Source organism: Aethalodelphis obliquidens, unplaced genomic scaffold, assembly GCF_003676395.1.
Source record: "Aethalodelphis obliquidens isolate GAN/ISIS:26980383/991018 unplaced genomic scaffold, ASM367639v1 scaffold44, whole genome shotgun sequence".
NCBI classification, from domain to species: Eukaryota; Metazoa; Chordata; class Mammalia; order Artiodactyla; family Delphinidae; genus Aethalodelphis; species Aethalodelphis obliquidens.
Window position 1 is genome coordinate 7323621 of NW_020837988.1, and position 23670 is coordinate 7347290.

Here is a 23670-nt window from a genome sequence, read left to right on the forward strand (position 1 = left end):
CTCACCGCTGTGGCCTCTCCCGTTGCGGAGCACAGGCTCCGGACGCGCAGGCTCAGCGGCCATGGCTCACGGGCCCAGCCGCTCCGCGGCATGTGGGATCTTCCCGGACCGGGGCACGAACCCGTGTCCCCTGCATCGGCAGGCGGACTCTCAACCACTGCGCCACCAGGGAAGCCCCTGAACTGTTTTTAAAAACGTTTTATTTTTCAACTTTTTGTTTTGAAAAGCTTCAGCCTACAGGAAGATGGAAAGACCAACAAAATTAGCACCCATTTACTCTTTACATAGATTGACCTTGCTTTCTTTCTCTCTTTCTATATAGATGTATACGTGCGTGTGTGTGTGTGTGTGTGTGTGTTTGTGTGTATATATATATGTATACGTATTTATAGCTCTATAACTGTAGAGAGAAAGGGAGAGAATATATATATGTATCTATCGCTCTATAACTGTAGAGAGAAAGGGAGAGAATATATATATGTATCTATCGCTCTATAACTGTAGAGAGAAAGGGAGAGAGAGTGTGTTTGGTTTACTTTGGTTGGCTAAACTATTCAAGGTAAGTTGTAGACATCACATAGACCCTAAACCCTTCTGCAGGCGCCTGCTAAGAACAAGGGCACTCTACATGACCACGACAGAATTACCTAACTTAAGAAATGTCACATTGTCCTCATAACTAATAATTCGTCCATATTCGGATCCCCCCATGTTCACATGTCCCAGTAATGTCCTCTATAGCTTTTTCCCCCCAATCCAGGAACCAATCAAGGGTAGGACATTGCATTTTGTTGTCATGTGTCTTTAGTCTCCTTTAATCTAGAATAATTCCCCGGCTTTGTCTTTTGTCACCTGGACATTTTTGAAGCATCCCCCCCGAGGTCAGTTGTCTTGCAGGCAACTCCTGCTTTTCTTTCTGGGTTTTTGTAGCGTTTGAGTTTGTCCCTCTCTGCACAGCGCGGCTGGCTAGCAGTGCCTGGAACTGAATGTTAGTTTGCAGTGCCACCTAGTGGCGTCATGTGACGGGAGCTCAGGAAAGCTCTGGGGCATTGGGGAAAAAAAAAAAAAGCTGGAGATGTTGGAAGCACCCCACCCGGGAGGCAGGGCCTGGGGGCTGTGGGATCCAGACTTCGGAGCCCCAGTGCGGGGAACAGTTCCTCCCTCCCTGTCTGGGGCCTGCAAATCTCAGCTCCCCCGGCTGAGTGCCTGCCTGTATGGGACCCTCCACATCTGCATCCCTGTCTCTGTGCCTTGGTTCAAATGCTGGTGAACCAAGCAACCACAACTACCTGTGTGAACTTAGGCAAGTTTCTTCACCTCTGTCTGCCTCAGTTTCCTCATTTGTAAAATGGGGACAATAATATCTCTACCTCACACTGCCCTGAGGAGTAAACAAGCTAATATTTGTAATGCGCTTGACGTGCAAGAGGTGTTGTAGAAACATAAGCCATTCCGTGTCCACGTGGGACAGTCTGTGTGCGAGGGTCTCTGCATTATCTGTGAGGTTGGGGTGGGGTGTGTGGCCGTTACTCATTCTCCCAGGCCTGGTCTGACCCTGACCCCTTCCCACTCCCAGGACTACATCCCCACAGAAGGCGAACTGCTATTCCAACCTGGGGAGACCTGGAAGGAGCTGCAGGTGAAGCTCCTGGAGCTGCAGGAGATGGACTCCCTCCTGCGGGGCTGCCAGACCCGCCGCTTCTACATCCAACTCAGCAACCCCAAGTTTGGGGCTCGCCTGGGCCAGCCCCAGTCTGCCACTGTTATCATTGGGGACCAAGGTAGGCAGAGTCTGGAGTCAGCTTAAGCAGGGCTGGGGGCTTCTTGACAGTCTTAGCAAGTAAAAATACAGGACGCTCAGTTAAATTTGAATCTCAGGTAAGTAACAACCACATTTGTAATATAAGTATGTCCCATGCACTATTTGGGATGTACTTATCCGAAAAAAGTGTTTGTTGTTTATCTAAAATTCCAATTTAACTAGGTATCCTGCCTTTATCTGGCAACCGTACTCTCAATCAGAGAGGCTGGGGTCATGTGGCCACCGGCCTGCTGCTGGCTGTGAATCCCACCACTAAGGGCCTTAGCCCTTGGACTTCGGCCTTAATTCCAGCTAAAATGCAGGTGTTTCCAGAAGGGGTGAAACAGTTCTTATGGGTCCTGAGAACTGTATAGTGGGGTCTGTGAGCCCACCCGGAGAGGAGGCTTGCCAAGAAGATGGGGCAGGAGGCGGAGTCTTGGGGTCTAGGAACGATGGAGGGCGTTGGGAGGAGCCAGATGTTCTCACGTGGGACATACCCTTGGCTGCCAAAGGGAGAGAGCAAACTCGTTCCTCCTTCTCATCCCTCCAGAGACCCTCCTGGGCACCCCCAAGTTTGGCAGGATGCCCTGTGCTTTACTAATGGGGGCACCAGCCCTCTAGAGACCCCCTTTGGCAGGTCTCAGTTGAGGGGGGTGCAGGGAAGGAGCATTGATGTTTTAACTGGGCTTCTGGCGCCCCCTGGTGGCGACGGTGGGTTCCTGCCCCCCTCAAAAGCGGGGTGTCTCAGCTGGCTGCCCTGCCCTGGTTTGACCCACTACAGATGAACTGGACGGGACCTTAATGGGCCAGACCCTATCATCACCCCTACTCCCCCGGGGTGACCTGGGTGCCCCACAGAACCCCAATGCCAAGGCCACCGGGTCCCGGAAGATCCACTTCAACTGGCTGCCCCCTCCTGGCAAGCCAACAGGGTACCGGGTAAGGTGGGGGGCAACGAGGGTGGTGGATGGGGGAGGCTGGGCACATAGCGGGGAGGTGGGTCACCGGGGGGCAGAGGGCCCTTGAGGGAGAGGAGAGGGCATGCTTGGCCTCAGTGGACGGGGGAACCCCCATCTGTGCCCCAGGGGAGAGGCAAGTTCCTGGACTGTGGCCCCACCACCCCAGAAACACCTCTGCCCTGCCCCAGCCCTGCTGTGTGAACCTGGCAGGTCACTCGGTCCTGTCTGTGCGCAAAGGGGGTAACACAAGGGCAGGGCTCAGTGGAGGGACGATCAGCTCTGCCAGCTGCTCCCCACTGACCAGCCCCGCCCCGGGAGCAGGTGAAGTATTGGATCCAGGGTGACTCTGAGTCCGAAGCCCACCTCCTCGACAGCAAGATGCCCTCGGTGGAGCTCACCAACCTGTACCCGTACTGCGACTACGAGATGAAGGTGTGCGCCTACGGGGCGCAGGGCGAGGGCCCCTACAGCTCCCTGGTGTCCTGTCGCACTCACCCGGAAGGTGAGGCCTCGCCTTTCTGTCCATCCACCTGTCTGCCCCCCAGCTACCCTGATGCCAGCGTGCCCAGCCCTGTCCCCCGACCCCCTAGAACTCTGCCCCCTCTCTGCGGCTGACAGCTCTCTTCCTGCATCCCCTCCCCCTCCAGCTCCCAGCGAGCCGGGGCGTCTGGCCTTCAATGTCGTCTCCTCCACCGTGACCCAGCTGAGCTGGGCTGAGCCGGCTGAGACCAATGGCGAGATCACAGCCTATGAGGTCTGCTATGGCCTGGTCAACGAGGACAGCCGTAAGGATCTGGACCTCTCCTTCTGCCCCCAGGGAGGGGGCAAAGAGTGGGAGGAGGTCACGGCGTCCCGGGCAGTGGATGAGCCCATATGTCTGACTGCCTGGGGCATCGTTAGGTCTGTGGTCAGGTTTGGGCTGAGTTGCATTCCAAAGCCAGGCCCAGAAGCTCCCAGGGCGGGTAGGGATGGAGGGCCTGAGATTATATATGTGCAGTGGGGTCACAGGTCCAGGGCTGCCTGCCCACGCAGGTAACTAGAATGGCTCAATTCTACGCGGTTCTCTTAGGGCCAGAGTAGAGTCGACAGATTTAGCAAATAAAAGCAGAGGACGCCCTGAACTTCAAACAGACAATTTTTCTAGTACATTTCATGCAATATTGTATCTGGCAGCCCCAGGCCAAAGCACCTGGCAGAACTGTTATTTTTCTCCCAGTCCTGGAAAGGGGAGGGACCACCCCTGCCAGTTGTCAGGATGAGAAACTATTTGAGGGAACTTGGTCCCACCTCTCGCCTGGTGCGGGGCCCTTCTCCTTGCGCTCTCACCTCCGTTTGGCCCATCGCAGGGATGGAGAGCTGAGTCAGGCTTACCACCCCCAGGGTGGCCCGACAGGGCCGAGGGCAGCAGGATTGCTCTGGGTCTCAGGCTCCTTGCCCTTTACTAGCCTGGCTGACCAAACACAGCCTTGTCAGCAGCTGCATCACATCCTTGGCTCATTCTGAGTTTACAACACCCGGTCCACCCATGGACCACTGTCAGGAAGTGTTTTCCGACCCAGCCTTTAATCCCAGGAATGACTGACGGTTTCAGCCCACGGCCTTAGCCTGCTGAGGCCTCCGCTGTGTCACGAACATGCGAGGCAGGCCCGAGGGCATCAGCGACTTCGGGGTGGCCCCCTTCCCTTCTCCCCCTGGTGGACAGAGATGAGAGAGGGCGGTTAGAGACCTCCCCCGGCTGACAGCCCAACGTCAGCCAATTCTTGGAGCACAGCTGTTTACTTACCAAACAGCATCAAGGGACTTTCCCTGGTGGTCCAGTGGTTAAGAATCCATGCTTCCACTGCAGGGGGCACAAGTTCGATCCCTGGTTCGGGAATTAAGATCCCACAGGCCACACGGTGGGGCAAAGAAACAGCATGAAGCTTAGCAGGTGTTGTTTTTCCAGAGCTCTCCTTTGGACCCCTTGGGAACTGGGACATTTTCTGGTCTCCCAGACGTCTTCCAACATAGAGGGCCCCATCTTGTCACATGGGGGCCTAGGCACCGTACCTTGCTTAGAGCAGCCTGGGGTCTCTTCCTTCTCTCTCCCAGGGCTTGCGTCCACCCTTCCAGGTGTGGTGGAGGAGAGCTGCTTCCCCTCTGCTCTCGCCCTTAGCTCTCACAGGCCTCAGCCTGTCCTCAGGTGCAGGTTCAGGCCTGCCTCTCTCCTCCCGTCCCTGCCCAGGTGACCAGGGCAGCCGTGCATTTGGGGTTTGGCTGTGGACAGGGAGGCACAGGTGCTGAGGGCGCCCAAGCCTCTGGAGCCAGCGTCACGCAGACGCACATGGACGCAGGACCCTTTACCAATTGGTAGAGGTGACAGTGGGGCCGACTTGAGTCTAGTCTGTCTCTGCCACTTAACTTGGCGATGAGCCGCGTGGAGGCTTCTCTAAGCCAGTCACACCCAGGTTCTCAGGGCTTGGCACGCAGCTGGGTTTCAACAGTTGCTCGCTCCCTGACTCGTTCCCCAAACTCCTGGGTGCAGTTCAGGGGCTGTGCAACAGTCCTGGTGCACCAGAGGCAGGGATGCAGCAGGCCAGAAGCTGGTGACCCCTCTGAAGCACTCTCCCTGTCCCAGGACCCATCGGGCCCATGAAGAAGGTGCTGGTGGACAGCCCCAAGAAGCGGACGCTGCTCATCGAGAACCTGCGGGAGTCCCAGCCGTACCGCTACACGGTCAAGGCTCGCAACGGCGCAGGCTGGGGGCCTGAGCGGGAGGCCATCATCAACCTGGCCACCCAGCCCAAGCGGCCCATGTCCAGTGAGTGGCGGGTGGGAGGCACAGGGCAGACAGGGGCGGGCAGGAGGCCGAGGCTGGGGCCCTGGCTCACCCGCTCCCGCCCTGCAGTCCCCATCATCCCGGACATCCCCATCGTGGACGCCCAGAGTGGGGAAGACTACGAAAGCTTCCTCATGTACAGCGATGACGTGCTCCGCTCCCCGACGGGCAGCCAGAGGCCGAGCGTCTCTGAGGACACTGGTGAGTGGGCCTGGGACGCCTGCAAGGAAGGTGGGGGTCCTGGGTAGAGGGTGGGGCCGTCACTGGTGTCCAGAGAGAGCCAAGGGGCCAGTGAGCACTGGGCACGACGGTCACACCAGAAGTCCCCTCTCAGCCCCAGGCGAGCATCTACAAAGCCGACGGTTCGGCAGGCACTACACTGGCTCTGGGTACAGGGGGGACAAAGCCGACGTGGCCCCAGTGAATAGTGTGCACGTCTGTGAGGACAGGCAGAAAGACACGTGCTTGGGGCACATGCACACAGGCTCGTGCACATGGGACTGGAATCACAGTTTTGAGACTGGAGGGTTCACCAGCAGTGCCATGGAATCGGGCCACCTCCCAGGGACAGGGCTATGTGGGAGGAGGCAGGCCGGGCTCTGGGGCCCACAGAGCAGTGTCTCCCCACGCTGGCCCTGTACAGTGTGACGCAAAGAGCCCTCGACCGGGACTCTTGGGGACTCAGTTTTAGCTCTGGATCCGCTGCAGGAATTCAGATGAATCACCCTCTCTGTGCCTGTTTTCTGATCTGAAATGAGATGCCAATCACACACCACCATTAGTGAAAATCCTTCAGGATTTGTATTTTCTTCCATCCTTGCCTATACCAGGCCTCCATGGTGTCAAGCCTGGGTTTAAGGAACCCAAGCCCAAGGGTCTTGAGAGTTTTGAGGGTCTGAAGTAAAGAGCAGCTGGTACACAGCAGGTGCCCCAGCTTAGCTGCATTACACTTGGCTGCCTGTGACGCACTCCGGCTGCTGGAACTGCCCCTGGGAGGCCGGCAGGGGAGAGCTCACTCCCTCCGTCATCCAGATGGGAAACTGAGGCTCAGAGCAGGGAGTCCTCACAGCTGGTGGCAGAGCCCAGGCTCTAGTCCAGGGGTCTCCCCTCGCCAGCTGCAGCCCGGGCCGCCCTCTTCCACCTCTCGGGCGAGGGCCTCACCGGCCACCGGGCTCCCCGGCACACACCCGGATCCCAGAGAGCCAGAGGACGGGCTCACGTCACAGCGCCGCCCGCCTCCTCCCCCAGCCCCTCTGTGCAGCCGCCCGCGCCCCCCGGCGGTGCCAATGCGGCCCTTCGTTGTTCCCAAGGCGGCAGCGGCTGGAAGTTCGAGCCCCTGCTGGGGGAGGAGCTGGACCTGCGGCGCGTCACATGGCGGCTGCCCCCGGAGCTCATTCCGCGCCTGTCGGCCAGCAGCCGGCGCTCCTCCGACACCGCCGAGCCGCCCCGCGGGCCCCTGGACGACGGCGCCGCCGATGGGGGCGCGCGGGGTGCCGGCGGGGAGGGAGGTGACCGGCCTGCCCTCACCCGCACCCACCTAGGCTCGCTGGTTTGCTGCCTCTGGGCTCCAGCCAGAGCCCACTGCGGCCAGGCTGCCCGGCTGCCACCCCAGAGCCAAGGGACCCCAGGGCAGGCGCTGGGGCTCTCCCCAAAGCTAGACTGCCCCCAACCTTCCAAGTCTGTTGTGTCCAGGGCAGGCCCTGGTGCCCAAGGAGACCCCTCAGAGGCCTCAGGGGAGCCAAGGGCAGGCGTTTGGGCTTTCCCCAGGGCAGGGCCAACTGCAGGGGCAGTGAGTCCCCGGCTGAGGTCAGCGGCTGTCCATAGGGGCGTCCTGCCGGGCCACAGGACCTGAGTTGCAGATGCCTAGGGGGCCCTTGTACTCCTCCAAGGACCTCTATCCCTGGCGGGCCAAGGGAAGCAGGTTGTTTTTATGCCAAGGGCCCCCAGAGGGTAGGTAATCCAGGGAATTCCCAGGGCGCCCCGAGGGGCTCCAGGTCTGGTGCGGGCCGGTCCGGTGACCCTGCTCTACCCCACAGAGCACCTGGTGAACGGGCGGATGGACTTTGCCTTCCCGGGCAGTGCCAACTCCCTGCACAGGATGGCTGTGAGCAACGCCGCCTACAGCACCCACCTGAGCCCACACCTGCCCCACCGCGTGCTGAGCACGTCCTCCACCCTCTCGCGGGACTACCACTCGCTGACCCGCCCGGAACACTCGCACTCGTCCACGCTGCCCAGGGACTACTCAACCCTCACCTCCCTCTCCTCCCAGAGTGAGTGCCCGCCACCTCCCCTGCTCTCCCCTAATCCTTCCTCTCTTCCAGCTCCTGGAGGCTCGGGCTGCTGGCCTGCCGTCCCCCTCCTGCCCATCCTCTGACGTGCACACTTCCTGCCCTCTCACTCTTGTTTTGTCCTGCCCTAGGCCTCCCTCCCATCTGGGAACACGGGAGGAGCAGGCTTCCGCTGTCCTGGGCCCTGGGGTCCTGGAGTCGGGCTCAGATGAAGGGGGTCCCCCACTCCGGGGACTCAAGAGACTCTATAATCCTGGCTGGGCAGCCAGCAGCACCCTCTTGGGGCCCAGGTAGTACAGGGGTGGCCATCTGGTGCCTCCACAGCTGTCCTGCACCATCTGTCACCCATCCACCCACCGCCGCCGCTGCCCGTGCCGCCTTACCGTCCATTCCATCCACATCAGCGCTGGTGCCTAACGCAGCTTCTGTCCTCTGGGGGTGCTGGGCTGGGGCAGGAGAGGGGCCAGGCCAGCTGAGGAGGGTGGGGGCCGGCTGACTCACGAGCTCACCCCTTCTCGGCACAGGCAGGGCCCGCACCCACGTCCTGCACAGGACATTCAGGAGGTGCTGAGTGGCCTGGACAGGGTGTTGCAGGGTGAGTGGGCCACCTGGCCAGCGGTCCATGCAGGCGCCAGAGGCGAGGGTGGTCAGGGCTAGAACTAGGACTCCTGCCCAGACACCCCCGACACCGGCTGACTGTGGCCTCCTGTCTCCAGGCTCCCGCTTGGCTGCAGGTGTGCCCAACACACCCACCCGCCTGGTGTTCTCAGCCCTGGGACCCACGTCTCTGAAAGTAAGCTGGCAGGAGCCGCAGTGTGAGCGGGCGCTGCAGGGCTACAGCGTGGAGTACCAGCTGCTGAATGGCGGTGAGGCACGGCTGCTGTCGGGCTGACACGCGGGGACACCTGACTGTCAGGAATCCACCCAAGTCCCTCGAACACTAATGCTCCCCCCACCACCCACCTTTCTGAGAGAGTCTCGCTCTTCTAAGACTCCCACTGCCTCTTCTGATGAGTCCTCATCCACCTCCCTAGGCCTCTCTCCAAATCATTCCCACTGCTAGGTTTTACCTAACAAGGCCTCACCGGCCTAGGGACCCAGGGCCTCTGCTGGCCTCTGAGATGTCTTTTCAGGAGTCGGGAAGTGGTACTTCCGTGGGCAGACACTCGCGGCAGCATGCCCTGGGCCCATAAACGGCCAACATACACAGATGGGATTTCAGGTGCCACTCATCCCTTGTATAGCGTACAACCTGAACAGCCAACCATACTATACAAGGCTGACCCCACCGGTACCCTAGCCACAGCTAGTGCTGGGTGGGTGGTGGCTAGGTCTTGACAGTAGCCTAGGGAAGGGGTGGGATCAGGCCGGGGATAGGAATGAGGAATGCTGCTGCTCTGCTACCTGCCTCCGTCCCCACCCAGGTGACCTGCATCAGCTTAACATCCCCAACCCCAGCCAGACTTCGGTGGTGCTGGAAGACCTCCTGCCCAACCACTCCTACGTGTTCCGCGTGCGGGCCCAGAGCCAGGAAGGCTGGGGCCCAGAGCGCGAGGGTGTCATCACTATCGAGTCACAGGTGCACCCACAGAGCCCTCTCTGCCCCCTACCGGGTGAGTTACCCCCCCCACCCTGACAGTGGTCCCCCCATCTTGTACCCACAAACCCACCGACACCCTTCCTCTGCTGTCCCCAGGCTCTGCCTTCACTTTGAGCACGCCCAGCGCCCCGGGCCCACTGGTGTTCACCGCCCTGAGCCCAGACTCTCTGCAGTTGAGCTGGGAGCGGCCGCGCAGGCCTGACGGCAACATCCTCGGCTACCTGGTGACTTGTGAGATGGCCCACGGAGGAGGTGCTGCCCGCCCCAGGGTCAGGGGGACCAGGGGGAGGGTGGAGGGGGAGCCACCGAGGCTAAAGGCATCTTCCCTGCCCAGAGCCAGCCACCACGTTCCTGGTGGATGGCGACAGCCCCGAGAGCCGGCTGAAGGTGCCAGGCCTCAGCGAGAACGTGCCCTACAAGTTCAAGGTGCAGGCCAAGACCACCCAAGGTTTCGGGCCGGAGCGTGAAGGCATCATCACCATCGAGTCCCAGGCTGGAGGTAGAGGCCGCTTCACCCCTTCTCTGGCCACACCTTCTCCTGGCACCACCCTCTGACTGGCCCCTCTGCCCACTCCAGGCCCCTTCCCACAGCTGGGCAGCCACTCGGGGCTCTTCCAGTACCCAATGCCAGGAGAGTACAGCATCACCACCACCCACTCCAGCACCACTGAGCCCGTCCTACTGGGTGAGTTGCCCGGCGGGGGCTCCTGGCTCTCCCGGGGGGAGCACAGCGCCAACAGAGGAAAGGGGGTTGGGGACCCAGGTGGACCCTTCAACACCTCTTCCCCTACAGACGGATTGACCCTGGGGTCCCAGCACTTGGAAGCCCATGGCTCCCTCACCCGGCACGTGACACAGGAGTTTGTGAGCCGGACACTGACCACCAGTGGAACCCTCGGCACCCCTGTGGACCAACAGTTCTTTCAGACCTGAGCCCCCGACCCCCACCTCCTCTCCCTGGCGCTGCCTCAGCTACTCCATCCCTGGACCCCTGGCGACCAGCCCGCTCGCATGCTGATCGCAGGGCCGGTGCCTCTGGCCACAGAGCAGGGGGTAGGTGTCCTCTGGGAGGCACAAAGGGGTCCCGGAAGGCCCTTCGGCTGCCCTCCTACCCTGGGCCCAAGCCCATTTGTAACCAAAGAGCTATAGGACCAGCACGACAAGGCCCCGGCTTTGCTCTGCACTTAATAAAAGATTTTGCTACCGCTGAGCTCTGCCCTGTCCATGTTTCTGGGGCCTGCCCAGAGCAGGGGAGCAGTTCTTATACACACCTTCCTCTGATGCCCAAGCACACATCCACCTCTGGAGACAGGCAGGTATCAGAGCCAGAGGTAATACAAGTTTATTGAGCACCCAGGTTGGAGGGCAGGCCTGCCGTGGGCCGGCCTGGGAGGGCCTCACAGGCACAGCACCTGGGCGCCGTCGGCCGCCTGGGAAAGGTAGAAGGTGGCGGTCCCGCTGTACTGCCCCTGTAGGAGGGACGGGTGGGGTGGGGTCTGAGCACAGCACGGCCCTAGGAACCCATCTCTCCCGCTCCCCCCAGTCTCTGGCACCTACCCACCTGGATGTGCTGCATCACTAGGGAAGCGGCAGAGGCCTCCAGCAGGGTCACCGTGGAGCCACCAAAGCCACCGCCTGTCATGCGGCTGCCATAAACCCCGGGCGCAGAGAGCGCAGCCTCCACCAGCTGATCCAGCTCGGGGCAGCTCACCTCGTAGTCATCCCTGCAGAGAGGACACGGGGGGAGGCGGGAGGCCTTGAACCAGCCCCATCCGGCACAGGGGACAGCCTGTGACCAGGAGGTGATGGGCACCCGGGGGTCTCACCTGAGCGAGTTGTGACTCTCCACCATGAGGCGGCCGAAGGCTCTGTAGTCGCCGCGGCTCAGGGCGGCTGCTGCCTGGGCTGTGCGCTGGATCTCGCCCACCACGTGCCGCGCCCGCCGGAAGGCCTCCCCGCTCATCAGCTCCCTGCCAGCTGGGGCGGAAAAGGAGTCAGCAGACCCACCATCCACCGCCTCTGGGCCCCTGTGGACGTGGAGGAGGGGCACGATGGCTCCAGGGCGCTGGCTGGGGGGGGCGGGGGCATCTCCAGTCTGAGACCTGGTTCTGACCAAGCTGTGGGTAGAACCTCGGGTTGGTGACCAAGGTTTCAGAGCCCCCCCTCCTCGACTAGAAAAGGGGACAACCGCCTCATTTGGCGCGCAGGGGAGGCTGAGCAGACACATGGAGTGCCCCCAGCAGGGCGCCTGGCACACAGTGGGGGCTCGATAAACAGCAGTTTGAGCCCCAGACTCAGTGCTTCCATGGTGCGTGGGACACAGTGCTGCCTTCAAGAGGCCAAGACAGAACAGGAAGGAAAAGTCCTGCTGGCGTTTTTGCTGGAGTTAACAGCGAAGCCTCCGAGGGCCAGGGCTCCGGAGTTGGGATACAGACCAGGTCTGCCCGGGGCACCCCAGGGAACCAGCAAGCTGTCCCACTGGCTAACGCTGAAGCCGGCAGAGCAAGCTGAGTCGCTAACGGCAGCCCCGAGCGCTTAGGACTTTACAACTTGACTCTGGGCGCCAGAGAGGTTTTGGGAGCAGGGGCGGCATGGAGCTGAGCTCTAGTTGATGAAAGTGACTGCCTTGCGCAGAGGGCCCTGCTGGGAGAAGCCAGCGCCGGGAGATGGCAGCTGTTAAAACAGTCAGAGACCAAGAGAGGCCGGGTGTGGGGAGGAAGGAAAGGCGGGCAGGGATGACTCAGTGTCCTGAAGTTTCAGACAGCAGCGACAAGGGTGAGGAAATAACAGAAAAGGGGAAGTCAAAAGGAGAGGCGTCCAGGGGCTTCCCTGGTGGCGCAGTGATTGAGAGTCCGCCTGCCAATGCAGGGGACACAGGTTCGAGCCCTGGTCCTGGAAGATCCCACATGCCGCGGAGCAACTAAGCCCACGCACCACAATTACTGAGCCTGCGCTCTAGAGCCCACGAGCCACAACTACTGAGCCTGCACTCCTAGAGACCGTGAGCCACAACTACTGAAGCCCGTGTACCTAGATCCTGTGCTCCACAACAAGAGACGCCACCGCAGTGAGAAGCCCGAGCACCACAATGAAGAGTAGCCCCCGCTCACCACAACTGGAGAAAACCTGCGTGCAGCAACGAAGACCCAATGCAGCCAAAAATAAAAACAAACAAACAAACAAAAAAAACAACCCATCACAGGGACTTCCCTGGCGGCGCAGTGGTTAAGAATCCACCTGCCAATGCAGGGGACAAGGGTTTGAGCCCTGTTCCAGGAAGATCCCACATGCCGTGGAGCAACTAAGCCCATGCGTCACAACTACTGAGCCTGTGCTCTAGAGCCCGCAAGCCACAATTACTGAGCCTGCACGCCACAACTACTGAAGCCCACGCACCTAGAGCCCGTGCTCCACAACGAGAAGCCACCGCAATGAGAAGTACGCACACCGCAACAAAGAGTAGCCCCCGCTCGTCACAACTAGAGAAAGCCTGTGTGCAGCAACGAAGACCCAACACAGCCAAAAATAAATAAATTTATATAAAAAAAAGTCCATCACGGTGTTAGGTGTGATTACCAGAAAACGGTTAAGTAAATTACAGTGCACCTAGATGCTGAAATGCTATGTAGCTTTAAAAAGCCATGTTGATGACAGGCCTTTCATGACATAGAGAAGGGCTCTGAGATAATGTTAAGTAAAAAAAAAAAAGGGCAGGTGGCAACACTGCGTATACTCAATCTTGAGAATACAGATGTTGAAACTAACATAACATTGTAAGTCAGGGATATTTCAATTAAAAATTTTAAAACTGGGACTTCCCTGGTGGTACAGTGGTTAAGAATCCGCCTGCCAATGCAAGGGACACGGGTTCGAGCCCTGGTCCGGGAAGATCCCACGTGCCGCGGAGCAACTAAGTCCGTGTGCCACAACTACTGAGCCTGCACTCTAGAGCCTGCGAGCCACAACTACTGAAGTCCACGTGCCACAGATACTGAAGCCTGCACACCTAGAGCCCGTGCTCCACAAGATAAGCCACCGCAATGAGAAGTACGCACACCACAACGAAGAGTAGCTCCAGCGCGCCACAACTACTGAAGCCCATGCACAGCAACGAAGACCCAATGCAGGACTTCCCTGGTGGCACAGTGGTTGAGAGTCCGCCTGCCGATGCAGGGGACACAGGTTCGTGCCCCGGTCCGGGAAGATCCCACATGCGGCGGAGCGGCTGTGCCCGTGAGCCATGGCCGCTGAGCCTGCCCGTCCGGAGCCTGTTGCTCCGCAACAGGAGAGGCCACAACAGTGAGAGGCCCGCATACAGCAAAAAAAAAAAAAAAAAAAAAATGCAGCCAAAAAGAAAAAAAAATTTAATTAATTAATTTTTAAAAAGATACAGATGTAGAAAAACACTGGAAGGAAATATACTAAAATGCTAATAGTGGCTATCTCTGGGTAGTGATCTTATAGCTTGTTATTTTCTTCTTTGTACTTTTTTTTTTTTGGCTGCGTTGGGTCTTCATTGCTGCACACGGGCTTTCTCTAGTTGTGGCGAGCAGGGGCTACTCTTCGTTGTGGTGTGCGGGCTCCTCATGGTGGCTTCTCTTGTTGCGGAGCACGGGCTCTGGGCACTCAGGCTTCAGCAGTTGTGGTACATGGGCTCTAGAGCGTAGGCTCAGTAGTTGTGGCTCACGGGCTTAGCTGCTCTGCGGCATGTGGGATCTTCCCGGACCAGGGCTCGAACCCGTGTCCCCTGCATTGGCAGGCAGATTCTTAACCACTGCACCACCAGGAAAGTCCTCGTCTTTGTACTTTTCTGTATTTTCCATGGTGGATACTTAATCCTCACATTAGAAAAAGCAATACGGAGATTTCAAGCAGTCCTAAGTCAGCAGTGTTGGGGGAGTGGGCAGAGCTTGGCAGAGGTCCCTGGAGGTGAGGGGACGTACATCCGGGTCAAAGCCACAACGAGAGCCCGGAAGCCCCCCTCACCCCAGGGTGCCCAGCCATCTCCAGGACACAGTGCACCCAGCCAGCTCTCACCCTCCAGCTCCTCCAGCTGCACCTCACGAAGGCTCTCCTTGCCCAGCGCCCGGGCCACTTCTTCACACTGGCGCCGCCGCAGGGGATACTCGCTGGAGCCCAAAGAGTGGCGGACGTTGGAGTTGGTGATGAGCACAGCCAGCTTGGGATCCAACAACGGCACCAGGCTTGTCTCCAGGGACCTGAGATGGAGATGGAGCCAGGAAGATGACAAGGCCAAGCGTCTGTTTGCCGCGCATGTTTCATCCAGGAGCTCTCCTACGAGGTGGGAGGGGACAAGGGGAGCCCCTGACCTGCAGTCAATGAGCAACGCGTGGCCTTTCTGCCCCAGCAGTGCGATGAGCTGGTCCATGATGCCACAGGGCACCCCTGCGAAGCTGTGCTCAGCCCGCTGACACACCCGGGCCCGGGCGGCTACTGTCCCCGAGTCTGCAGCACAGGGCAAGGTGGGAAGGCTGGGGCCCAGGAGGGGGCACTAGGGGTGGGAGGGTGGGAGCAGCCCCCAGTGTGTCCAGTGATACTCCAGGGAGATTCCCCACCCACTCCCCCAAAGCCACAATTGGGGTAGGAAGCTCTGATCACAGGACCTCAGGGAAGGAGGGTTGCGTTGGGAGCTGGGGTCTAGGAGGTACCTGGGCAGAGCTGCTGCAGGAAGGTATACGTGGCCACTTCCAGGGATGCTGAGCTGGACAGCCCACCCCCCAGGGGCACTGAGCTGACCACCACTGCACTGAAGCCAGGGAGGGGGGCAGCTGCAGGAGAAAGAATAGATGACGGTAAGACGGGCCATCTGGGAGGATGAGCACAAGAAGGGCATGTATCCTGGTATAAAGGAGGCAACTGCCTGGCAGCTGCTCCTGGGGAACTGTGTCTCAATTGTCAGAGGCCACCAACCTGTTGGGCCAAGGGGTCCACCGCCCTCCATCCTCCTACCCTGAGGTTCCTGGGACACAGACTCCTAGTTCTCCTGGTTTAGGGCTCTGGAGACCAACGGGCTGGGGTTTGAACCCTGGCTCCTCCAATCGTGTCATGGGCAACCCAGGGCAAGTTCTAGAACCTCTGCGGGCATCAGTCTCCTCACCTGTACCATGGGGATGCTCCACGCTGCATGCCCTACCCCACAGTGGATTAGATGAGCTAACGAGCTTCGCGGCTGAGAGACAGGAATTTGACCCAGGCCTGGGCCCCATACCTGGGTAGTGCTGAATCACTCCCTTGACGTAGTTGGCCCAGTGGGGGGCCCCAGGCTCCAGTGGCCGCTGGGTTGTGGGCAGGGGAAACTGCAGCCGGCGGGGCTCGTCGGCATCCTCAGAGGTGGTAAGGAGGGAGATAAGCCCATCTGCCCGGGGGCTGCCCACCAGCACAGTCCCAAGCTCCAGCGCCTGGCAGAAGAAACAAATAGTATGCAAAACTTCCACTACCAAGGGGCCAGGGACAGACAAGGAGGTGACCTCCAGGCTCAACATGAAGGGAATAGGGAGTGTCTCAGGGAAGAGCCTGCATGTCCATCTGGCCTTGGGGGGCTTGGGTCCCACCCCATAGGTCTTCAGGGGCAGGGCCAGTGCAGCGGGAGTGCAGACCTGGACTCTGCCCTAAGCGTGGGCTCCTGGCTGTGGGTCAGTAGGAAAACAGAATCAGACGAGCTCTTTCTGACGCCTTCCCATTTTGGAAGATGCACAGTGGGATGGACATGGCCCCAGGCTAAGGCAGCTCCATCTCAGCTGTGTGACCTTGAGCAGATCACTAGCCCTCTCTGTGCCTCCACTCCCTCCTCTGCGAACTGAACGGGCCGGACCAGGAGGCTTAGGGCTACTTCGCCTCGGTTTACAGTTGGGCCCCGTTCCGCATCCCCCCACAATCTGAGGTGGCTCCCAAGGAGATGGCGAGGACCAGCGGTCCATAGCCTACTTCCTCGCGGATTCCCCGTTTCCTCCCTTCCAACGTGTGAAATGCCCCGTCCTAGGGTCTCTCCCACGTGCTCGTCCCCCACACTCGGCTGGAGTAAAAGTTCGGAGCGGCCCGCCCAACAGTGCAAGCGGGGAGATGGCGCCTCCCCCGCAGCCCCTCACCATGGGCAGCACCAGGCCCTGGTTGTAGTCCGTGTGCTCCCCGATGAGGTTGACGCGGCCCGGGGCCGACACGGCCAGCTCGGGCTCGGCCCCGAACTCCTCCAGGAAGGCTCTCCGGGCCTTGGCCAGCAGCTCCCCGGGCTGTCGCTGCTCGGAAGCGGCCATGACACTCACCCTGCGGCTCTGCCGGGCGCAGTCGGGTCGGCTCGGGATGCTCGGGGCGGAGCCGCGCTGCGTCGGCTCACACCGCCCCAAATCGGGCCGCGCTGGCTCCGCCCCGCCCGCGGTTCCGGCCCAATCCACCAGCTGGGCGCGCGGGGCGGGCTGGCGGCGGGCTTTCCAAAGAAGTGCTGGGCGCCCAGCGGGGCGGGTATTGGCCGGCCCGGGACATCTGAGCTGCTCTTTCCTGGCCCTGGTGCCCCTCTCTGTGTCCACACCCATCCACCCAGTCATCTACCGCAGCCGGAGCAATAGAGCTGGCCTCCCACACCTGGGTTTCCCAAAAGGATCTCCTAGGTCCTAAAGTCCTGCAACCGTGAGGTCACCAGCCTCTGTTCATAAATCTGTAAGAGGGCCGCCACACAATCAGTGTAAATAGAAATAAGGAAAGCCAAGTGTGGTGGAGTCACTTTCTACACGCTTCTTTTCTAGAGTGGACCTGCTGGCCCAGCTCCTAGCAATGGAGGAGTAGGGAGGGTGGAGATGACAGCAGTGGGCCCAGCCCCTCCTGGAAGGACCCACCCAGCTGCCAAGGTAGGTTGGTCGGTTGGCCCCAGCAGGTGCTTTCTCAGCCTGGAAACTTGGTCCCAGGGCCTGGTGCCCAGAGTGTGACACTAGCCACCTCCTCTCTCACCAGCCTGCATCCTAAACCTTCAAGCTGTCCCCAACACCTCACTGGAAGCCTGTCCACAGTTGGCCACCCCATATGAAACCTTGGAGGGGAAAGGCTGAAATGTAAGCAGACTCTTCGGGATTAGAGTGGGGGTTTTGTGGAGGGTTGCAGCCAGGGTAGCTTGGGGTCTGCTCAGGGGGTTGCCCCAAGAACATTCAAAAGTCAGCTCTGAAAACTCCTAGAAGTAAACGTAAGGTTAAACCTTTGGGACCTTGGCTTGGTCAATGGTTCTTTAGATATGACACCAAAAGCACAAGCAACAAAAGAAAAATACGTAAATTGTACTTCATCAAAATAAAATACTTTTGAGCATCTAAGGATCACCCCATCAAGAAAGTGAAAAGACAACCCACAGAATGGAAGAAAATATTTGCAAATCATATTTAAGGGACTTGTATCAAGAATGTATAAAGAGGGCTTCCCTGGTGGCGCAGTGGTTAAGAATCTGCCTGCCAATGCAGGGGACACAGATTCGAGCCCTGGTCCTGGAAGATCCCACATGCCGCGGAGCAACTAAGCCCGTGTGCCACAACTACTGAGCCTGTGCTCTAGCGTCCTCGAGCCACAACTACTGAGCCCACGTGCCACAACTACTGAAGCCCGCGTGCCTGTGCTCGCACCCCTGTGCTCCGCAACAAGAGCAGCCACCGCAGTGAGAAGCCCGCGCACTGCGATGAAGAGTAGCCCCCGCTCGCTGCAACGAGAGAAAAGCAACGAAGCAGCAACAAAGACCCAACGCAGCCAGAAACAATAAATAAATTATAAAAAAAAAAGAATGTATAAAGAGGGACTTCCCTGGTGGTGCAGTGGCTAAGAATCCGCCCGCCAATGCAGGGGACACGGGTTCGAGTCCTGGTCTGGGAAGATCCCACACGCCACGGAGCAGCTAAGCCCTAAATAAATTTTTTAAAAAAGAAAGAAGAATGTATAAAGAGCTCTTACAACTCAACGGGAAAAAAGACAACTTAAAAATGGGCAGAAAGACTAAATATAAGGCTTGGGGATCAATAAAGAAAAGGTTTAAAAGCTTGAAAAAAATGGGCAAAAGATTTGAACATTTTTCCAGAGAAGATATGAAAAGATGCTCAACATCATTAGTCATTAGGAGAATGCAAATCAAAACCACAATGAGGGGCTTTCCTGGTGGTACAGAGGGTAAGAATCCACCTGCCAATGCAGGGGACATGGGTTCGAGCCCTGGTCCAAGAAGATCCCACATGTCATGGAGCAACTAAGCCCATGTGCCACAACTACTGAAGCCCGTGTGCTTAGAGCCGCAACAAGAGAAGCCACCACAATGAGAAGCCCGCACACTGCAACAACGGGTAGCCCCCGCTCGCTGCAACTAGAGAAAGCCAGCCAACGAAGACCCAACGCAGCCAAGAAATAAACAAATTAATTAAAAAAAAACCCCACAATGAGGTAGTACTTCGCATCCATTAAGATGGCTTAAGTTAAAAAAATAAAAAAGACAGAAAATAGCAAGTGTTGGTGAGGATATGGTGAAATCAAAACCCTCATTCACTGCTGCTGGGAATGTAAAACAATTCAGCAGTTCCACAAAATGTTAACCATAGAGTTATCGTGTGACTCAGCAATTCCACTCCTAAATGTACACTCAAGAGAAAAAATATATCCACACAAAAACTTGTACATTAATGTTCATAGCAGCACTATTCACATTAGCCCAAAGGTGGAAGCAATCCAAAAGGGAAAAATGAATAAACAAAATGTGGCTTATACAAGGGAATATTATTCAGCCGTAAAAAGAATGAGGTTCTGATACCTGCTACAACATGGATAAGCCTTGAATACAGTAAATGAAGGAAGCCAGTCACAAAAGACTACAAATTGTATGATCCTGTCCAGACGAAATGTCCAGAAGAGGCAAATCTATAAAGACAGAAAGTACATTAGTGGCTGCTTGGGGCTGAGGGGAATGGGAGAATAAGAGGGTGTTAGGAAACAATACCAAGTTCCATTTGTGGTGATGAAAATGTTCTAAAATTGACAGTGGTGATGATTATCCGTATCTGTGAATATACTGAAACCACTGAATTACACAATTTAAATGGGCCTTTTGAGCACTCCTCAGTAAAGCATTTTTTGGCATAGGCAAAATAAAACAAGACAAAACGGTGAGTGGCCCTTGGGGCTGGTTGAAATGGAATTAAACTCACAAACCATGTCTCCCCACGAGGCAATGACTGGAGAAGCCTCCCCGACTCTACGCATCATTTTCCCACCTCAGCTTTGATGTCCAACAGCTCTGAGCCCAAATCTTTGCCCTTACTATTGTGTGATCTTGGTCAGATGACTTAACCCCTCTGAGCCTTAGTTTCTCATCTGTAAAGTGGGGCTAGTGTGTTTCCTTCCTAACAGACTGTTTCAAAAGGAAGTGAATGAGGTCATCTTCATAGAGTGCCCAGCCCTGCCTCTGGCACTTGGTAAGCACGGAATAAATGTTTACTATTATGATCAATCGTCCATTAATACAACAGACATTGTTGGACTCTCCAGCAGGCAGTGGGCCAGATAAAAGCCTTGGTCTCTGATAGGGAGGCAGTCTCAATCTGACTCTCGCCCCACCCTGACTGAGATAAATGCTCTGAAAAAGGAATAAAGAGCTTTCTGGGAATTCTGATCACTAGGTGGCCCACACCCCTGTTTATTTCCATTGTTTCATTTTGATTGAAAACACCCCCTTTGATCCATAGTCATCATTTGTATGTTTCAGTTGTTGGAAAACCTGATTTGACCCAAGGGCAGGTGCTCCTGATGGCTCACTCTGGACTCTGAAACACTGATTTCATTTGGGAGACCTGTTTACTCTCAGTGTTTGAATCCCATCTAGCATGTTACATAAAATTTGTTCAGAAGAAAGTCTGCCTCTGACCTTTGACCCTCCCTCCCATTTCCTGGCCAGATGTCACAAGACTGGGGGGAAGGTGGCACCTTAAAGGGGACACTGTCACCCAAAGTCTGTCCTCTGCTCTGCTGGCCAAAAAAACTTACTTGTATCAGAGGAACCAGAGCCAACTGTCACACAGGACTGAGGTGTCATGATAGAATTCTCAGTAATAGCCCCCACGGGGACAAATTATCCAGTGGTGGGAATACCACCCGTGCCAGCTGAGTGCCCAGTGGCCTAGGCAAGCTGTTTGTCCAGGTCATGGCGAGACCGGGCCCACCACTGAGGACAGGTGTCCCAGAGGCAGCTCTTCTCTCCCAGAGTCCGTGTTTGTCCCCACGCTCAATTCTTAGCCCTTGGGCCCTCCCTGCTGGACCCAGTCTTTCTTCATGCAGTGAACGTCTGTGTACTTCATGCAGCTCTGGCCTCTCCACTGCAGTTAAAGACTGGTTTCCTGATGGGACTGGGATCCACATCTCCCAAGCTAATATCTACAGTCTCTGAAAATGTTTGCTCTCAGCAGATGGCTCACGCTTTCACTCATTCTGGGAGGTTCTTTTTGTTGTTCCCAGGGGGTTAACCTATCTCCTGATTTGGGCCCCCTTTGCCCTTCTGCTACATTAATGATAACAGCTTCTGTAATATTGATAACACTAATATCAAGCTTGTGGTAAACCCTGGTATCAGGGCTGAGATGCAGCCTGCAGGGCAGCACAGGTTGTTCACTACCAGTGCCTGTTCTGATTGGTCAGTGCTCTGGACTTCTGTTTTAAAGGCACCAGACTTTGCACACATTGTTTCATTAAATCCTTACAAGCCTATTGGGTAGACACTGGTTTTATTCCCATTTTACAGATGAGGAAAAGAAGCACAAATGGGTTAAGGAACTCATCCAAGTAGGACAGCTGGGTCTTGAACCTGGGTCTGTCTGATACTGAGATTGGTTGTACTGTAACCACCCTGTCCCCAGGAGCACTTTGACCTGCCGCAGCCTCTGCTCTGCCAGCCTCTGCTTACTGAAGAATTAAAATCCAAAGCTCAGCCTCATAGCAAGGAACAGGAGGGGCAGCTGCTCTCCTGGACCCCTGGAGCCCCAGTTCCTACATGGAACCCTCCCAATTTGGAAGCCAGGCCAGTAACCAAAGCTCTTGGGAACCTGACTGATTCTTGGCCACCCATGCCAGAAGCAGATCCAGCCAGATGCGCTGTGGGGCTGCCAGGGCTTTGGGTTGGCCAGCAAACACACCCAGAGTCTGTGCTGTGTGCCAGGCACGACTCCAGAGGCAGACCAGACTCAGGTCTTGCCTTTGGAGCACCGGGAGCTTCTTGTCCATCCCCGGCCTCAGATGCCCCGCTAAGAGGCACCAGCTGCAGGCCTCGTCTTTATTTGGTACCCCCACCGTGTCCCTGAAGCTCCTGCCCTCTAGGCTGACGACCACCCTGCTGATGCCTAGGCAGGGAGCAAATCCAGACTCACAAGATGCAGCTGCGGCTGTCTCTCCCTGCACCTCGCCCTAGGCACAGCAGCTGGCAGGTCTCCAGGCCACCGTGGGTGGGCAGGAGGACTGAGGCTGGTCAAAGGCAGGGCACTGAGGAGGGAGAGGCCCTTGGACTGTCACAGGACCCTCAGGTTCATGAAGGCTGGGCCTTGGACCATCCCGTCCAACCCCATCCCGTCCCCTCTGCTGATGCTCTTAGCTCAATGCCAGGCAGTGAGGCGCTTATGGGAAAGGTCCTGGAGCCTAGTGTGTCCGACAGAGAGGGTGGGAACGGAGTAGCGGTTAACGGAGCCTGGGCACCATCTCCCTGCGGACGTGTGCAGTCCCTCACATACCCCTCAGCCAGAGGCGGCCAGCCCGAAGCCTGCAGCCCACCAGCCTCCCTTCCCCAGAGCCCTTCTTGCCACCAGTACTGGTGAATTGGAGATGGCCTTCTTCCTTTCAGCCCACTCTCCCTTCCACTGTGTATATTCCCAGAACTGCAGCTCCCTGAAGGGGGGCTGGTAGCTGCCAGAGAGAAGACCCCAGACACTGACTGCCCAACCACGCCCCTCTGTGCCCCTTTCCAGACCCCATGTGGCCTTTTAGCTCCTCCAAGAGTCACGGCCTCACTGAAGAGCTGCCCCGCCACCCCCTGCCTTGCTTCCCTAGCTGGGGTGTAGGGGGGGTGTCTGCAGAACCTCTTAGCTTCTTTCTCAGGAAGGGCAATGGGGTAGGTGGAATGGGGGCGGAGGGTCCCTGGCTGGACACTGGACATAGTGCTCAGGTGAGGACACCAGGACAGGCTGGGGACACATCACACACAAGTCCCATGACTCTGCTTGGAACAATGCTGATTGTCGGGGTGGGATTCCCTCACTGCCAGGGGCAGCTGGGCAGCAGGCAGAACAGGGAGCAGGCACCTCTCCACCCACCCCAGGAGGGAGGACAGCAGCCTCTGATCCCTGCTCACAGCACACCCTGTGAACATGCGCAAAGCTGTCCCAGCTGCACCCACCCACCTCAGCCCACAGCCTTGCTCATCCCCCAGACCTGCCGACCCAAAGGGTTCAGGGGCCAAAAGGCCGGCCACCTGGCCAAGGACATCAGCCTTCTCTCTGAGCAGGCTGCAGGGATTTGGGTTAGCAACCTGGGCAAGGATCAGTTCTTCCTTCCTTCCTTCCTCCAGGCTTGCCTTCAGGAAGGTAGGTGGAAGGCTGGCTGCTTGTGCTGGAGTTGCTGGCCAGAAGCCAGGCCCAGCTCAATGGAATGGTCTGGGCTGGTGACACCCCTGAGGAACGCCTACAGAAGCAGGTGTGACCGCCAACAGGTTTAGGGAAGGAAGAGACTGTGGAGCTCAGACCACATTGAGCTCAGCTGTGTTCTTATATCAGCGCCCAAGGTGGGGCCCAGGGAAATACGCTGTGACTGCCGTGGTGGTGACTGTGAAGGGATGGGGAGGTAGGGGTGAGGACTGAATGTCCAGGGTGGAGGCTGAAGGCTCTTGGGCCTAGCCTACCCAGTGAGACGACCGCTACAGAAGGTGTGCTGAAAACGACACCTCCCCCTTCTCTGTGGCAGGGTAGGTTGGCCACAGGCCGGAGGAACTGATCCCTGACCTTCTGCTGTTGCTCCCATAGGCAGGCTGGCCCTTGCCTGCAGAAACTTAAGGGCAAGCCCTGGAGTTTCCTGCTGATCCAATGGCAGACAGCTGACTAGACTGTGTACACCCTCTGCTGCCCAACCTGAAAGTGTTCCAGAAGGGGCCTGCTTTCCTACTAAGGCAAACCCCAGCCCCAACACCTGACACCAAG

The 23670-nt window shown here is 57.6% G+C and overlaps 2 protein-coding genes and 1 long non-coding RNA gene across 10 annotated transcripts in view; 2 read left to right on the forward strand and 1 right to left on the reverse strand.

Annotated features, from left to right (window-relative positions):
• The window catches only part of ITGB4 (integrin subunit beta 4), a 31054-nt gene extending 20375 nt beyond the window's left edge, over positions 1 to 10679 (forward strand). Inside the window, exons 27-41 of one of the 4 annotated variants that reach the window (XM_027080684.1) lie at positions 1577 to 1781; positions 2583 to 2740; positions 3082 to 3262; positions 3408 to 3545; positions 5378 to 5560; positions 5648 to 5779; positions 6889 to 7086; positions 7615 to 7851; positions 8001 to 8159; positions 8586 to 8735; positions 9294 to 9482; positions 9566 to 9721; positions 9804 to 9968; positions 10047 to 10154; positions 10263 to 10679. In XM_027080684.1, coding sequence (XP_026936485.1) covers positions 1577 to 1781; positions 2583 to 2740; positions 3082 to 3262; positions 3408 to 3545; positions 5378 to 5560; positions 5648 to 5779; positions 6889 to 7086; positions 7615 to 7851; positions 8001 to 8159; positions 8586 to 8735; positions 9294 to 9482; positions 9566 to 9721; positions 9804 to 9968; positions 10047 to 10154; positions 10263 to 10402 — 2499 coding nt within the window. In that variant the 3' untranslated portion in view covers positions 10403 to 10679. The remainder of the gene's footprint in view (positions 1 to 1576; positions 1782 to 2582; positions 2741 to 3081; positions 3263 to 3407; positions 3546 to 5377; positions 5561 to 5647; positions 5780 to 6888; positions 7087 to 7614; positions 7852 to 8000; positions 8160 to 8585; positions 8736 to 9293; positions 9483 to 9565; positions 9722 to 9803; positions 9969 to 10046; positions 10155 to 10262) is intronic. The other 3 variants (XM_027080685.1, XM_027080687.1, XM_027080688.1) reach the window with 3 other exon arrangements.
• On the reverse strand, positions 10653 to 16795 carry GALK1 (galactokinase 1). 4 transcript variants are annotated; one of them, XM_027080689.1, is made up of 8 exons: positions 16576 to 16784; positions 15699 to 15888; positions 15139 to 15258; positions 14800 to 14935; positions 14507 to 14688; positions 11296 to 11446; positions 11027 to 11193; positions 10653 to 10938 (listed from the first exon to the last, which is right to left on the reverse strand). In XM_027080689.1, the coding sequence occupies exons 1-8, from the start codon at positions 16738 to 16740 to the stop codon at positions 10670 to 10672; spliced, it is 1380 nt and encodes a 459-aa protein (XP_026936490.1). In that variant the 5' UTR covers positions 16741 to 16784; the 3' UTR covers positions 10653 to 10669. The 4 variants fall into 4 exon arrangements, with proteins under 4 accessions (XP_026936490.1, XP_026936491.1, XP_026936492.1 ...); XM_027080692.1 differs by having other exon boundaries at positions 10789 to 10938; positions 11031 to 11193; positions 16576 to 16790; XM_027080690.1 differs by lacking the exon at positions 14800 to 14935 and having other exon boundaries at positions 14507 to 14764; positions 16576 to 16795.
• A 114-nt stretch (positions 16796 to 16909) lies between these two features.
• On the forward strand, positions 16910 to 17911 carry LOC113606451 (uncharacterized). 2 transcript variants are annotated; one of them, XR_003427551.1, is made up of 4 exons: positions 16910 to 17140; positions 17227 to 17328; positions 17432 to 17529; positions 17786 to 17911. It is a non-coding gene; the product is annotated as an uncharacterized LOC113606451 (long non-coding RNA). The 2 variants fall into 2 exon arrangements; XR_003427550.1 differs by having other exon boundaries at positions 16910 to 17328.
• Positions 17912 to 23670: the final 5759 nt, after the last annotated feature.

Bases quoted from the DNA above. Each gene is read 5' to 3' on its own strand.
- GALK1 (XM_027080689.1), bottom strand. From the start codon at position 16,740: ATGGCCGCTTCCGAGCAGCGACAGCCCGGGGAGCTGCTGGCCAAGGCC. The intron at 15,889-16,575 runs GTGAGGGGCTGC...TTCTTCTGCCAG, and splicing joins AGGGCCTGGTGCTGCCCATG to GCGCTGGAGCTTGGGACTGT. The intron at 14,689-14,799 runs GTCAGGGGCTCC...TCTCCATCTCAG, and splicing joins GCGTTGCTCATTGACTGCAG to GTCCCTGGAGACAAGCCTGG.